The sequence below is a fragment of the Balaenoptera borealis genome (genome assembly GCF_965194805.1).
Source record: "Balaenoptera borealis genome assembly, chromosome: 16".
Taxonomy (NCBI): domain Eukaryota; kingdom Metazoa; phylum Chordata; class Mammalia; order Artiodactyla; family Balaenopteridae; genus Balaenoptera; species Balaenoptera borealis.
In genome coordinates, this window is record NC_138872.1 from 66675778 (window position 1) to 66690780 (window position 15003).

The following is a 15003-nucleotide window of genomic DNA, read 5'->3' on the forward strand; positions in this document are numbered from 1 at the left end:
CTGCATAGCTCTTTCTCCCACGGTGCTGTAGCCTCTTCCAGTGGCAAAAATGACCAAGGCCTCTAATGCCACTTGTCAAGTCTGACTGTTTGCCCCCAAACTAGTACCAGCAGGAGAGTAGCAGCCAGGTGAACATACCTGATAGAGTTCAGATGGTTCCTCGTTAGCAGAAGCAGGCAGAGGGGGCAACTCTGGCCGCATCTGGGAGTGGCTCATGTGATGTATCGAGTCACTTTTGTGGATCTGTAGGAAACAGACACAAAGCCACTCTTCAGGAATTAGGAAAGATTTCTAAGCTTCTGAGGTTGATAAGGAGTAAAAAGGTCCTCAGGAAAGGTTTTAGGCACAAAGTTCTGCCATACAGCACCCTTCTCACCCCTATCCACTGTGTAGGTTTCATTTCTTAATTGTTAATGTCTCTCCTCTAGCATCTCCTCCTTGGCTACACTTCAGTGAGCAAATTCAGATATTTTTTTTTCCCCTGGGAAGAGCCCAAATCTGAGGGCACCTCCAGGCACCCTACCCTGGGTTGTAATTAAAGGGGTTGACTTTAAAACATTGACTCTTGCATTTCACATTGGCAAAATTCCAAATAGAAATTTGCTCATGCAGTGGCATAAGTAACTCTGTCCTTCCTGTGAAAAGAAAAAGTGTCATTTAAAGAGTGTGGGCATGTAGGTCCACCATGCCATTCAGTGAGTGTATACTTGAGAGTGAGCCTCAGATAGAGGTGAACCTGTGGCTCCCATGGCCACTCTCAGTTCCCGGTGCCTTTTCACCTCAGAGCTGAAGGTGATTTCAGTGTTGAGCAATGCTGTGTGTGTTTCTGTCCTACACCCAGCCACTATAAGCAAGACAACTACTTCATGTGGGGCTGTGATGGAGGAAAACTTCTGGGCTGGACTTACTGAGAGGTGTTGCTATACAGCACTTTAAAGATGGTTTAATGGATCTGCAAGTACAATTTTGGCTCTTTGTGATTTTTCACCTTAGGCAATGACTGTGTAAGATGAGACATTATTGGACAGATTTGATTTATTTGGGTCAGCAAATTAAGTCATGCAGGGTAATTGGCAGAAGGTAGAGAGGCAGGGGGTATATGAATCAGATATTAGCCATCCCATGCCCCAACCAATCCCTCACTGATGACTCAATCTCATAAAATAATAACATTAACAACAATAACATCTGCCATCATTCTAAATATTATGCACCAGGCACTTATGAGAATTTTTTTTTTTTTATAAATTTATTTATTTTTGGCTGTGTTGGGTCTTCGTTTCTGTGCGAGGGCTTTCTCTAGTTGTGGCAAGCGGGGGCCACTCTTCATCGCGGTGCGCGGGCCTCTCACTGTCGCGGCCTCTCCCGTTGCGGAGCACAGGCTCCAGACGCGCAGGCTCAGTAGTTGTGGCTCACGGGCCCAGCCGCTCCGCGGCATGTGGGATCTTCCCGGACCGGGGCACGAACCCGTGTTCCCTGCATTGGCAGGCGGATTCCCAACCACTGCGCCACCAGGGAAGCCCTATGAGAATTTTTATACCCATGTTCTAGCTGAAACTAAGGCTCATAGAGGATAGGTAACACATACTAGCCACACAGAGGTGCTTTCATTTTTTTTAAGATATTTTTAAAGATTTTTTTTTTTTTGATGTGGACCATTTTTAAAGTCTTTATTGAATTTGTTACAATATTGCTTCTGTTTTATGTTTTGGTTTTTTGGCCATGAGGCATGTGAGATCTTAGCTCCCCGACCAGGGATTGAACCCGCACCCCCTGTATTGGAAGGCGAAGTCTTAACCACTGGAACGCCAGGGAAGTCCCCAGAGGTGCTTTTAAATACACATCACTCAGCATCCCAACACACTGGAAATGGCAAGTATCACTTATACGGCAAATTACTTTGGGAATGTGTTGATCTTAAAATTAAACAAAAAAAAAAAAAAAAAAATTAAACAAAAAAATGCAAACTCTTAAGCAAAAACGCATACTGAGCCTGGGAGTTTTAAAAACATAATAGGTTCACTGATCTAATGGCCTAATTCAGTGGTTTTCAAAAATTTCAGACCCACGAACAGAACTTTATTAAACATGGGGATGCTCAGGCTCCACCTTAAACAAGATGACCCTGTTGCTTTCAGCTTAGCACTGTGCCTGTCTCTCTGCTCTTGATCTCAATTTCAAGGATCTAAGAATCGATGAATCATCTCCAAGAGCCTTCTCTTTCACTACTGAAATTAATATCAGATCTGCACTGATGAGGTAAACAAAATGAAAAAACTCAGCATCAACTTGAAAGGAAGCTGGTCATCCAAAATGGGTACTATACCATCCAAGGTAGATTTTGGCAGCAGTACTTTCAGGGAAATGAAGTCATTCATGGTTTCCTTCAGGATCCCAGATGTGACTGGGACATACACTGACATATACTGATTGATAAGTTAGGGCTGTCTGCATTTTGTCTTTGCAAGCAAGAAGGTTTTGTGGTCAGTGGAAATCTTTCCCTTGGCCTAGCTTTTAAATCTGTTTCAAATAAAAATATTCATTAAAAGAACAACAAGCAAACACCACAAATTTCAGACATCTTGAGTAAGTTACAGTTGAGGAGACTCTTTTGCAGTTGAGGAGAATATTAACATTAGTCAGGAGGTGGCTTAGCGTTCATGCTTCTGCTTATGGTTGGGGTAAACCTGATTTCAGCCCTGACATATACTGGGAAGTTACTCTTCCCAGCAAAACAGGCAGAATAGAGCCCTAGTGGACATAACTGGCTCTACTCCAATTTCTGTCCATGCTGTACAGTTTCCAGCCCATGTCCAGGGTAGAGCATGTGATACAGGTCTGGTCAGTCAGAATACTCTCTCCTCCTAGACACTGTGATTGGTTCAGGGATAGGTGTGTAACCCAAGCTGGGCTAATCACAATCATTCCTGACACTTTTGATAGTGCTATTGAGAAAGAGGTACTCTCAACAGCCATCTTTGCCTTATGTGAAAAAAGTCTTCCTTAGATTAAAGCCAACATAAAAGAAAGTAAAGCACCAGAAGGACAAAGACAGACTCCCAATGACATCAACTGGACCCCAGGATCCAATTTGGACTTCTCAATTACTTGAGCCCATAGATTCCTTTTTGGGTTTGAGCCAGACTGAATTATATGTAAGTCCCTCCATACTGAGAGATGGTCATCCAAGAGATAGACACAGAGGCAGCTGAGTCATCATATAAAGAGAAAAGCCATTCTCGGGATGATAAAGAAAGAAAACAACATTTTGCAAGAAAGCAAACTAGGCACTTTGCTGGTGGCACAGTGGTTAAGAATCCGCCTGCCAATGCAGGGGACATGGGTTCGAGCCCTGGTCCAGGAAGATCCCACATGCTGCGGAGCAACTCAGCCCACACGCCGCAACTACTGAGCCTGCGCTCTAGAGCCTGCAAGCCACAACTACCGAAGGCCGTGTGCCTAGAGCCCATGCTCCGCAACAAGAGAAGCCACCACAATGAGAACCACACGCACCTAAACGAAGAGTAGCCCCCGCTCACTGCAATTAGACAAAGCCCGCACGCAGCAATGGAGACCCAATGCAGCCAAAAATAAATAAATAAAATAAAATAAATAAATTTATATAAGAAAAAGAAAGCAAACTAACATTGAGCATTTTGCAGAGCACAATGGAGAGAAGCAGAACCGCTGAAGAACAAATTAAACTTTAAGCTAGTTCATGGGCACAGACTAAGACTTAAACACACAGAGCCATTAAACCATGATAGCAGAAAACAGCTCAGTTCATGGGACAGGGACACATGGGACACATACAAGATTAGCAGATCTAGAAATCAATTCATAAAACAAAGAGAGTTTTCTTGAACCCACCTGGTTAAGAATCCTCCGTGGCACCTTCAAGGTGAAAGAGATGGAGGTTTTTTTAAGAACTACCTGGCTACCCAAAACAGTTTGTTAAAAATATTAATGCGTAAGTGTTCTCTCTGGTAAATTGCAGAGCGTTTCCATTTCAGGGGGTGGGCTCGGTAATTATCAACAAATCCACTTTAATTTTACAAAGTTTTGATTTAAAATGCTCCTCTGTAGTGTAAATGCTCCATACACTTCAATGTATGGCAACTTAGTGGATCTTGGCTTCTCCACCAAGATTCTGGCACCTAGATTGGGTAGAACTGTTACCTTCAGGTGCTTATTTCTGACTACATGTGATGTTTGCAAGTCCTTCACAGAAGCAGTTTCCAAATGCTCACTTAAGGACCTGCAACAGCAGAGTCACTAGAGTCTTAGCTAAAAATACAGACTGCAGGGCTCCACTCCAGACCTTTGAGATCAGAATCTTTGGGAGTGAGGCCAAGTCTCTATATTTTCAAGATATTCCCCAGTATATTCTTATGTACCTCCAGTGCTGGGAACTGTTGGATGGAACATATGGTCTAATGGCCTTGAAAAGGAAGGGAAAGAAAGGTGTCTATTCCTGAAATTTTCTCAGCAAAACTTGAAGATGTCCAAAAGCCTAATTCAGAACAAAGCATAATTCAAGGACATTATGTGATTAACATATACGCCTGGTCAAGGAGCTCTAACATGGCAATTGGTTTATGACTGAAACATCCCCTTCCCACCCACTCCCAATTTTTCCCTACATGTTGAAAATACTACAGGTATGAAAAAAGAAATACACCTGAAAATTCATACCTACCTTCTGAGATGAGCAATCCATGTCACTCATGTTGTCCATTCTAATTGGACCTATAAAAATACAAAAAAAGGAACAAAGAGCTCTCAGTTTCTTCCTCTACTATCAGTGGCTCTGAAATTCCTTATAGCATAATGGGGATGACACAGATTATGGAACTTTCCAGATGTTCTGAAAGCTCTGTTCACAGGGTTGCCTCTCCGAGATCATGGACTTCAGCCCCCTGAGGAGTTTCCAGGTAGAAGAGGAAAGAAAGGGAAGCTAGAGAATGAAGAAGCAGCCTTGGGGCTCTGCTGGGCTCTGTGCTGCGGCTTCCTGTGATGGCCGTTCTTCCCTTCCACTGAGCAGCACCTCCCTTGGAACTTTTCCAGGAATACACCGAGTTCACTGTAGAGGAAAAACTGAAGCAGAGTTACATACTAACACAGAGAAGAGGGAGGAAGCACCCCACCAAACAATCCCCCTGGCAGCCTGAACTCTTCTCTCTCCTCCTCTCGGGTTATTTTTAACACTGGAGGAGCTTGTACCCAGGTCCTGGGGCCAGTCACAAGGCTTCAGTGTCTGTTGCTAGGAAGGAGGGGCCTCTGTTGTGCCTAGATACAAGACTGGTCTTGACTCAGCTCTGTGTCCAGGTCTCTCCCTTTGCTGTAGGCCAGCTGTCCAGCAGGAAGTTTCGGTGACAGGAGGGAAGGTGGGAAGGTGTTTAGCAATGATCCAGGAGGTGAATGGCAACAAGAGGTTGTGCTTTTGGAGGGGCCTAAATGTACACAGAGTGGTGGTTAAATTCTTGGGCCCTAGAGTCAGACAGGTCTGGGTTCAGATCCTGCCCTTCCCATTTAATTAGCTATGTGGCTTGAGCAAATTGCTTTATGTCTCCAAGTGTCCTTTACAATGTAAAATGCCAACAATGTGACAACCTACATCATAGGTGGGCTTGAGAGTTTAATGAGATAATACCTGTAAAGCAACCTGCACATAGTAGAAGGATGACCAACTTGTCCCAGTTTCCTGGGACTTTCTGGGTTTTAATACTGCAAGTCCTGCACCCTGAGAACTCCCTCAGTCCTGGGCAAACTGAGACAGCTTGGTCACTCAACACAGTAGGCACTCTATAAGTGTGGCTAACATCATTCTCATGATAAACACAGGAACACATGCACACGTACGCTCACACACACAAGATACAATTAGCTGCTGCCCAGACATTCAAAGCACACGTTAAGTGGTCACTTTCAAAATTCTCTCAAAATCAAGTTAGACTTATTGAGCTCTTTTTGGGAGACAGGCTTCTATATATATATATGTATGCTTTGTCATTCAATTTTTCCCCAAACTCTATGATGTTGACATTTTATGATTGACGAAACCAAAACTGAGAAAGAAACATAATTTTCCTAAATTGCCGGGACTTGTAAGTAGTGCTGATACAATTTGAACCCTGTCCTTATGACTCCAGAGTCCAGTGTTCTTTCCATAAAGTACCTGCCCATAAAACAAACATTTCTGAGATCTTACGATGAGCATTACATAGTACCAAGTACTTCCATTTCTCCTTTGTCTTACTTTTCCCTCAAAGTTTGGCTTTCCATACCTTCAAAATAACCTTGAGGCTCCTCATTCCTTACATTTGCACTCTCTACCATAAGGTATATATACAGTTTCAAATAGTGTTTGGAATAAATGAGCCAGTGACAGGGTTTGAGACTTCAGATGGAAATGGGGTTATTACCAGGCCTCCTATAATAGGATATGAAACCCCATGTCCCACAAAAAAACCAGCAACTGTAACCCAACAAAGTAAAGAACTTTAGAAGGGGCCTGGTAGGGTGTCCATGAGCCCCATGACCTTGTGGGTGAGTAGGAGACACACCTCCCTTTGAAATTTTGTGCTTTAAGTCTACCTGTGTCCAAAAACATCAAAGCAATAAATACAGCTTTCATTTATTGATGTATATTAGCTGCTGGCACTGTGGTAAGCACTTAATGAGCATCATCTTTCCAAATCTGCTCAACAATGGAGAAGATGAATACAACTATCCCAAGTTTTATGACTGAGGAAACTGAGAAACAGGGAGGTTAAGTAATTTGCCCATAGTCACTCAGCTAGGTCAGCAGCAAAGTTAGAACTTGACCTGATTATGGAATCTGCTCCATGGCTTTAACCAAAAGCCTACATGTAGTCTGAAGAAAGATAGAAAATAAATAAAATATCTTCCAAAGAGAATGAAAATTCCATCATCTCCCCTCTGCCCCAGGCCACCTCACTGGCACCAGAATTGCTTGCTGACTTAATCTTCCGTTCAGCAATTTCCAAGTGAGGATGCAGGCCTCAAATCCCTTAATCAACTTCAAGTACATAGGGTTGCCAGATAAAACACAGGATGCCCAGACATACTTATACTAAAAAGTTATCTGTTGCTCACCTGAAATTCAAATTGAACTGGTTGTCCTGTATTTTTATTTGCTAAATCTGGCAATATGGGGAGAAGAGGTCAGCTAGGTTCTAGGTTATCCCCATCTTTGTGGTGTTAACAGCTTAGAGTCTCAATCTGTTGCTGGAAATTTTCACACATTTCTAATTCAGAGCCCAGTGTTTCTGGCAGATCTCTTCTGAGGCTTGAAACAGTTGCTTATCCAGGGACTTATTTTATTGACCCATCCAATGGTCATCAAGAGCCAAGTCCTTGTGCTACTGAGAGATGCTAAGATTCCCACCGTTGGGTAATATATAGTGTGGTAGAGAAGGCAGCCAACACACAAGGAAAAGCAAAATCTGGCTGGCCCTACAAAAATTCAAGTGGAAGGAACTAGAAGATTCACAGAGGTTCCCCTAGATGGCACCCTTGAACAAAATTTCCAGTGAAGGCCTCAATTCAGCTTCCCAAAGCAACACCCACCAGGGAAGGAGGGTTGCAGTTTTGTCCTAGAGAAAAAAAACCTCCAAACCTAAACAATAACCAACCCTTTCCTGGATGGGGCACCCATCACACTGCAGCTGAACAAAAGGCATGAAACGGGACAGGATTGCCTGAAACGTAAAAATTTAGGGACACTTTTCCGTCCATGTCCTCCTATCTTCACCATTAGCTCCCCCCTTCTTGGCTCTTGTGGAGTTAGAGCAGGATCCCTTAGCTTATTATTATTATCCCCAAGCTTATTTCTCTATCTACCAGCCTGATTATTTCTAGAAATATTAGTTGGTAGAAGTAATACATCATTGGTGGGTGGGCAAAATCAGTGAAAGACGTCAAAATAAAACTGTATCTCATATTTGAAAGTTGCTAAGAGAGCAAATCTTAAAAGTTCTCGTCACAAGAAAAAAAATTCCGTCACTGTGTATGGTGACAGATGTTACCTAGGCTTATTGTGGTGATTATTTTGCAATATACACAAACATCAAATCATTACGTTGCACAGCTGAAGCTAATATAATGTTATATGTTAACTGTACTGCAATATAAAAATAAACAAAAAAAATAAACCAAGTAACCATGATAAGACACAGAAAAAAACAAAGCACAATACGTTAAATATTTTTGAGCTCCTCCTATGTTCCCGATAGGTGCTAAGTTCTTTACAGCCATTATTGCACCAGTCCTCACTACAACCCTGTGACTGCTTTTCTCTTTCCTAAAGAGTTATTTTTCAGGTGGCTATGGACACAAGTCACAGAGGAGAGATAGATCAACAAAGGTCCCTGGATGGAAAGGGCATGAGAACTGTGCAGCAGCAGGCCAATTCTCAAGTCTATCTCTCTCTCCATTTTATAGATAAAAGCTGAAGCTCAGCGAGGTTAACACATCCACACAGTAAGAGTCTTGACCTGGGATCAGAGTCCAGGCCTGTTGGACCTCAGTTCACGGTCTTTACAAGTATGTTCTATGGCAGTTGTTCTCAACCTAGACAACTGTGCCCCTCCAGGCGACATCTGCCAATGTTTGGGGACATTTTTGGTTGTCTGCAGGGAAGGAAAGGACTGCTGGCGTCTAGCGGTTGGAGGCCAGGGATACTGCTAAACATCCTACAATACACAGGACAGCCCGCTCAACACGGAATTTTCCTGCCCAAAATGTCAATAGCGCTGCCCCCTGAGAAACCCTGCTGTATGGGCTGGATTTCAGGCCAAGGAACACGTGTTCTGGCTCTGACTGCAGGATTTGGGATTAGACTTTTTCATTTATAAAATGGAGATACTAATCGAACCGATCTTGAGGGATCTCACTGGCTCAGGATATCTGCGTTTGAGAAGTCACGGTTAAAACCTTCCAGTCAAGGTCGTACCTCATCACTTGTCTGTCCTGAGCTCCACAGATGCTTCCAGAAGAGCTGGTTCAGGGTATTTAGGCAGCGGAAGCCCTGAGACCCCGGGAAAACCCGTTCTCAGCTGCCAGTCTACCTGTCTCAGAGATGGCCTGGGCGCCCTCGCTCCAAGCCAAGAGTGTAGGAAGGGCAACTCTCTCTGAGGCTCGGTTTCCTCACGTGCTCCTCACTCGTGGCTTGTCCGGCAGGCTCCACAAAGCTGAGGGAGACAGCGTCCTTTGCGAGAGTTGCAGGCGGGGAGAGCCAAGCGAAGGGGAGGGGAGGGGAGGGGAGGGGAGGCACGGGGAGGGACGGCGCGGGGCCGCGCGGCGGAGGAAGACCGCTGGCGGGGGTGGAGTAAGGCCGCAGGCTCCGGCTCCAGAGCTGCCGCTTAGGCGTGTCTCCTCCAGCTGCCCGCACACTCAGCTGGGCCTGCAGCGCGGCCGCCGGGACCAGGTGAGAGCTGGCAGCTTGGGCACAGGGGACCCGGCTGGCTAGACCCCCCCCTCGCCGAGCGGGACAAATTTTGTTGGAGGGCGGGGGGGGGGGTCGGTTGAGAGGTTAGTCGGTGTCCCACGCCCGAAGCCTTCAGCCCGACGTTTGGTAATAAGGGGAGTCTCATCCCTCAGAGCCCCTGCGAGACCCCCATACACACACACACACACACACACACACACACACACACACACACACCCCTACACCTACTACTACATTTGGTAAAAGGGTTGCCATTCCCATCCCACCCCGGACCCTTCCCCTTCTTGGGAAACCTGGTTGGGAAGTCTCCAAACTCCCTCTTTAGGATTAATGAAAATGGGTGCCCTCCTCCCTCCCGGGTTCCTCTTCTCTACGGAGGGCCCCTCCCCCCTCACTGCGGAGAGGGGAACTCCAGGTCCCACAGGTGGGATTCTCCTCCCCAAATTAACGACGGTGTGCTCGACTCCCCGCCCCCGAGCTCCCATTTCTCAGCCTCGGTGCCCCCTCGGGCGCAGAGCCCCCTCTGTACCTGCACCAGCACCCTTTTCCCCTCTCCTTGGATCCTAAGAAACTGGCCGCCTGTCCCCTCTCGCTTCTAGGAAGGCTGAGAGAGTGGAACCAGATGGGGAGGGGGAGGTCTGGATAGGCCCGAGGCGCCCGGCGGCTCCCGGCCTCAAGCCGGAGATGCGACCCCTCCCCCGCCCGGCTGGAATGCTCAGGGTTTCCGTTTGTCCCGGGAGGGGCGGTAGTGGAAGAGCCGGGGGCTTTTGGAGGTGGGGGGGGGCGTGGAAGGGGAAGGGCGGGTTGGCTCGTGTTCTCCTGGCTCAGCCCGGAAGGCGCGGAGGAGGCAGAAGGCGGGGAACTGTGCGCTGCGTCGGGTTGAGGGGTTGCCGTCTTCCCTCCTCCCGAGACTTCTCAGTGCCTGGGGAGGCCCCTCCGAGGAGTGAGTGACTAGGGGGTCTGGGGATTGGTGGCCCGGTGTTTGCATTCCACGGATGTGGCCGCTGGCATTTTACCCACGCTGGCCCCTATTGGACTCCCCAAACCGGTCCGGGTGGCGCTTGGGTTTCCAAGGCCCTGGGAGACCAGTAAGGGGAGCTGGGCTTGTTTCTGACCCTTGCAGATTGGAGATGAGGGGAATTGAGTGCTGGGAACATCGCAAATTCAAATCTGTGCCAGCTGTAGCTTCAGAGACAGTATGGGAATGGGGAGTTTAGTCCTGCCCTGTTCAGGGGATTCCTGTTTCACAAAAGGGATTGTAGCAGAGAATCTCTAGCTGGGGAGATTAAAATGTGCTTTAATTTGGTGCTAGACCCTATAGACATTAGTAGATACCTCTTCCCATCTCACATAATTAGCATGGGGGACGTTCCGTACGGTAAATAAATGTGAGCATCTCTCAGTTAATTTTGTCCACTGTGACAGACACTGTGTTTGTGCTATAGGTCAGGAGATTAGTTGTAAGGGAGAAATGGAAAAGATATCTGTGTCCAGCCCTACAGTGTTGTTCTGGGAAATATAACAATATATTTGTTTATATGAAAATAAAGGGTTTAAAAGATAGATATCTAACTTAACAAAAAGCTTTTATTAAAAATAAATAATTATGTGAGATTGGGACAGTCCTGGAAATTCCAAGCTGTTGAGTCACAGGGTATAATTGTGGCAAAGTCTGTCCCTCAGGTGCCTCTCTTGTTATGGAGCTGAGACTTACAAGTAAATAGAGAATAATTTATGGCACAATGTAATTGGGAGCCAGCCTGTTTAGTGTATTGGCCACTGCCACTTGTTTGAGAAAGGTTTTCTGGCCAAAAAAAAAAGGCAATAGGACTTGAAATAGTGTATTCAGCTTCCTTACTTTCTTCCACATTCTTTTCACAATTTTGTCAGGCTAAAAAAATAAACATAAGCTCTCAGAGACAATACCATTAACATTTTGTTATATGTCCATCTAGATCTTTTATTTTACTATGGATATATACATAAAATACATAAATACATATATGTATTTTATATTATGGATATATGCATAAAATATGTAACAATATATAGTATTCTATAATTTTTTCACATCATAGATGTATTTTTATTTCACTAAATAAATATCAACATCATTTTAATGGCTATACAATACTCCATTGTATGAATTTATCATTATTTAACCTATTTCCTATCAGTAGACAGCTTCTTTCCACTGTTTTACTATTTATTATGTATTAGAAACAGGGGTACGCTGCACATCCTTTTGGCATGTTTTGATATAACTGATTATTTCCTTCAAGTTCCTGGAAAATAAATTGTTGGATCAAGGTGTGTGCAATTTGAAATTTTGATAGATATTGCCAAGTTACCCTCCATCTGCATGCCCACCATCAGTGTGTGAGGATAGTAGAATCTCTTGTTGGGTCAGTTGGGTGAAGACCACTAATGGTTTAAGATACTTTTCATTTCCTCCAGTGACAGCAAGAGACAAGGTGACATGAGAGATTTGACTGTGCCCTGCACTGAAGAGCTTACTGGTAGAATTAATCCCTAAAGAGACCTGAAGTGGGTTTCAGGATGGTGAAAGAAGAGCCCCCGAGTACTTCAAAGGACTTGCAGGAGCTGCAGAGGAGGGTGTCTTTGCTGATAGCGTCTGTCCAGAGTAACTCAAAGGTCAGTTTCCAATCAGAGCATATAATGGAAGATCCCAAAATAATACTAGCTTAAACACCATACAAAGTTATTTCTCTCTCAAGTAGAAGAAATTTGGAGGTAGGTCAGGAATCTTTCTAACTCACCACCTTGTGATGTCTGAGTTGTGACCTTCAAACTCACTGTCCAAGATGACTGCTAGAGTATCAGCCATTGTATCCATATTCTAGGCATAAGATGTGGGGAGAGAAAGACTTGCATACCACCTCCAATTTAAGGAGACTTCCTGGAAGTCATACACACACAAAGCTTCCAGTTGCATCTCATAGACCAAAATTTAGTCTTATGATCATCCCTTGTAGCAAATGCAATTCTTTAGCTGGAAAGAGGCAACTCTTAGTCTGTGCCACAGATACCATCCTTTTTTTTGTTTTGCTGTTAATTTTGACCTGTTATCCTGCAAATGAGAGGCTAACGTCTACTTTGAGCCCAGTGTTCCACTAGAAATCCAGTGTTCAATAGAAATACGACGTAAGCCACATACGTAATTTAAAATTATCTAGTAGCCGCATTTAAAAAGTAAAAAGAAGCAGGTGAAATTAATTTTAATAGTGTATTTTATTGAACCTATCTAAAATATATTTCAACATGTAATCATTATAAAAAATATTAATGAAAAAAGTTATTGAGATGTTTTACATTCTTTTTTGTACTAAGTCTTTGAAATCCAGTGTGTATTTTACACTTAACAGCACGTTTCCATTTGAACTAGCCATTTTACAAGTGCTCAGTAGCCATTCAATGGCAATGGGACTTGAGATAGTATATTCTGCTTTCTTGAACTTTTATCTTTATTGCTCTCTTCTGTGTGCCTTTCAGCATTTTTTCAGGGAAAAAATAACAGCTCTCAGAGATAATATTATTAACATTTTGCTATATGTTCTTCTAGACTTTTTTTCTATGTAATATACCCATAAAATACATATGTATATGTAACAAAGTGAACTGGTTGGTGATCTGTTTTTTGTATTGGACACCACTAGGATCTATTTGAGGAGCCAGACCTTTGCAGTCTAGAGCAATATACGCTATAGAGATCTTTTCTGAACTCATCCCCAAATGCCTCTGGCACTCTTTGTGGATTTAGCAAGATATTTTTAGGTTGGACAAGCAGCTTTCTAGCCAGCAGGCTGAGACTCTTGTTACTAAAAGTTAGCTCTGTGAGAAAGGTCCTCATACTCATCTACATGTTTAGTTGATTCTCGTTATATAATTTGTGTTAGTTCTGTTCTGTTGAGTCACCTCAAACACTGAATTAGCACGTACTGAACAGTTGCTCAAATGGGAAGTACAGGATTAGGTTCTGGCAAACTTCTGGTGGCAACATTTTCATCAAACAATCAAACCATAACCTGTTTTGTGTGTCTTTTTGTTTAAAGGCATCTTTATTCTGTAGATATTATTGATTCATTAACGTTGAACTCCAGACCAACAGCCTGTACTATACAGGCAGCTATAACTCTTGCCTGAACGAAGTTTATCTAATACACGTACGGTATTTTCTCTATAAGGCACGTCACAGCCTTCTTATACTTAGGAACACTAGACAGTACTGCTACACATTTTAAATGGCAAAATCACCAACAGAAAACATAAAAATGCAGAAAAAGGTGGCACTAAATAAACCATGAAAAGGACAGTTGTATAGAGAGCTGAAACAAGAAGGCAGAGTGTTACCTAGTTTGACCTCAGCTGGGAACATGTGCGTCAGGTGGCTCATGTTTTTCACTGCCTTGTGCACGTCCGTGAAAGCAACTCAAAGTGTTGATTCTGGGGTTACAGATCAATTTTAGTGGATAGGCAAATTCACAAATATGGAATCTGCAAATAATAGGGATTGACTGTACATTAATTAACCTTGGTTGAGCACTTATTATATGCAAAGCACTGTGCTACGCACTTGGCATATCTTAACTTAGTTAATATTCGTGTCCACCTTCTAAGGTAGGCATTTCAAAGCATGTGAACTCTGACTTCTTGACATTTCTTCATTTTTTCACCTTAGATCCTCAGCCATGGTCATTGGAATAGATTTAGACTAGATAACTTCCAGGGCAGTTGACTCCCAGAATGATTGGACAGATCATCAGTTGGCTAAGCCCTGATGTTCTTCAGATAGTCCTGAGGTAGTTTCTTTTAAATTTTTAAATTATATTAATTGAATTAATTATATTAATTGTGTTTACTGAATAGAGTAATATTGGCATAAAGGAAAGGAAATCACCTGTAAACCCATCACTAACAAATCCAGTGGTGGTATTATCATTATTGTTGTTGTTGTTGTTATTATTAGGCCCCTTTAGTATGTAATTTTTAGATCTAGTGGTTTTAATTGTGGCAGATGTAGTTCTATATTTTTATTTTTGCTTGATATTGTATATTGGTGTTTTTCCGTATTAAAGCATAGGTCTTCTGAACAATTGCTTTTCTTGGTGGTAGAACCTTCCCTCAGATTGACATACCATAATTTACATAGTCATCCCCTTGCTTCTATGATATTTAGATGATTTCTTTCCCCCAAGTAATTTATAACCTTTTCTCAGAGTTAATAAACCCTTTGAGTTCCAGATAAGAATAGATGGCTTCCAGATGGAGTGTTTGTGAAACAGCTCCGTCATCTCTTCTAGGAAACCTCTGGAATGTCAAGTCTTAATTATCTTACTTTTAGACTGACAGAGTCAGAAACCTGTCCCAGATAGCTTAAACAAACAAACAAACAGTGGGACCTGCCAGGGCTTTTGGGAAATGTAAGGCTATCATAGAAACCAAGGCAGGAAGTAAGCAGGGCGGAGCCTCAGGAGGGGTTAGAACCAGGGTCTGGCAGGTCACTGGGGTCA

The 15003-nt window shown here is 43.5% G+C and overlaps 2 protein-coding genes across 15 annotated transcripts in view; one reads left to right on the top strand and one right to left on the bottom strand.

Annotated features, from left to right (window-relative positions):
* The window catches only part of DNAH3 (dynein axonemal heavy chain 3), a 208869-nt gene extending 199805 nt beyond the window's left edge, over window positions 1-9064 (bottom strand). For 7 of the 10 annotated variants that reach the window (XR_014236086.1, XM_082362357.1, XM_082362359.1 and 4 more), the window contains exons 1-2: window positions 4700-8961; window positions 139-243 (exon numbers count right to left, since the gene is read on the bottom strand). Coding sequence is in view for 8 of the 10 variants with exons in the window: in XM_082362357.1 (XP_082218483.1) it covers window positions 139-243; window positions 4700-4738 (144 nt within the window). In the remaining 2 variants the exon portion in view is untranslated. The other 3 variants (XM_082362351.1, XM_082362354.1, XM_082362358.1) reach the window with 3 other exon arrangements.
* The window catches only part of ANKS4B (ankyrin repeat and sterile alpha motif domain containing 4B), a gene marked incomplete at its 3' end in the record, with an annotated part of 66749 nt that continues 60750 nt past the window's right edge, over window positions 9005-15003 (top strand). For 3 of the 5 annotated variants that reach the window (XM_082362527.1, XM_082362531.1, XM_082362532.1), the window contains exons 1-2: window positions 9313-9451; window positions 11930-12127. In XM_082362527.1, coding sequence (XP_082218653.1) covers window positions 12032-12127 — 96 coding nt within the window. In that variant the 5' untranslated portion in view covers window positions 9313-9451; window positions 11930-12031. Of the gene's footprint in view, window positions 9452-10275; window positions 10416-11929; window positions 12128-15003 lie in introns of those variants that run through there. The other 2 variants (XM_082362528.1, XM_082362526.1) reach the window with 2 other exon arrangements.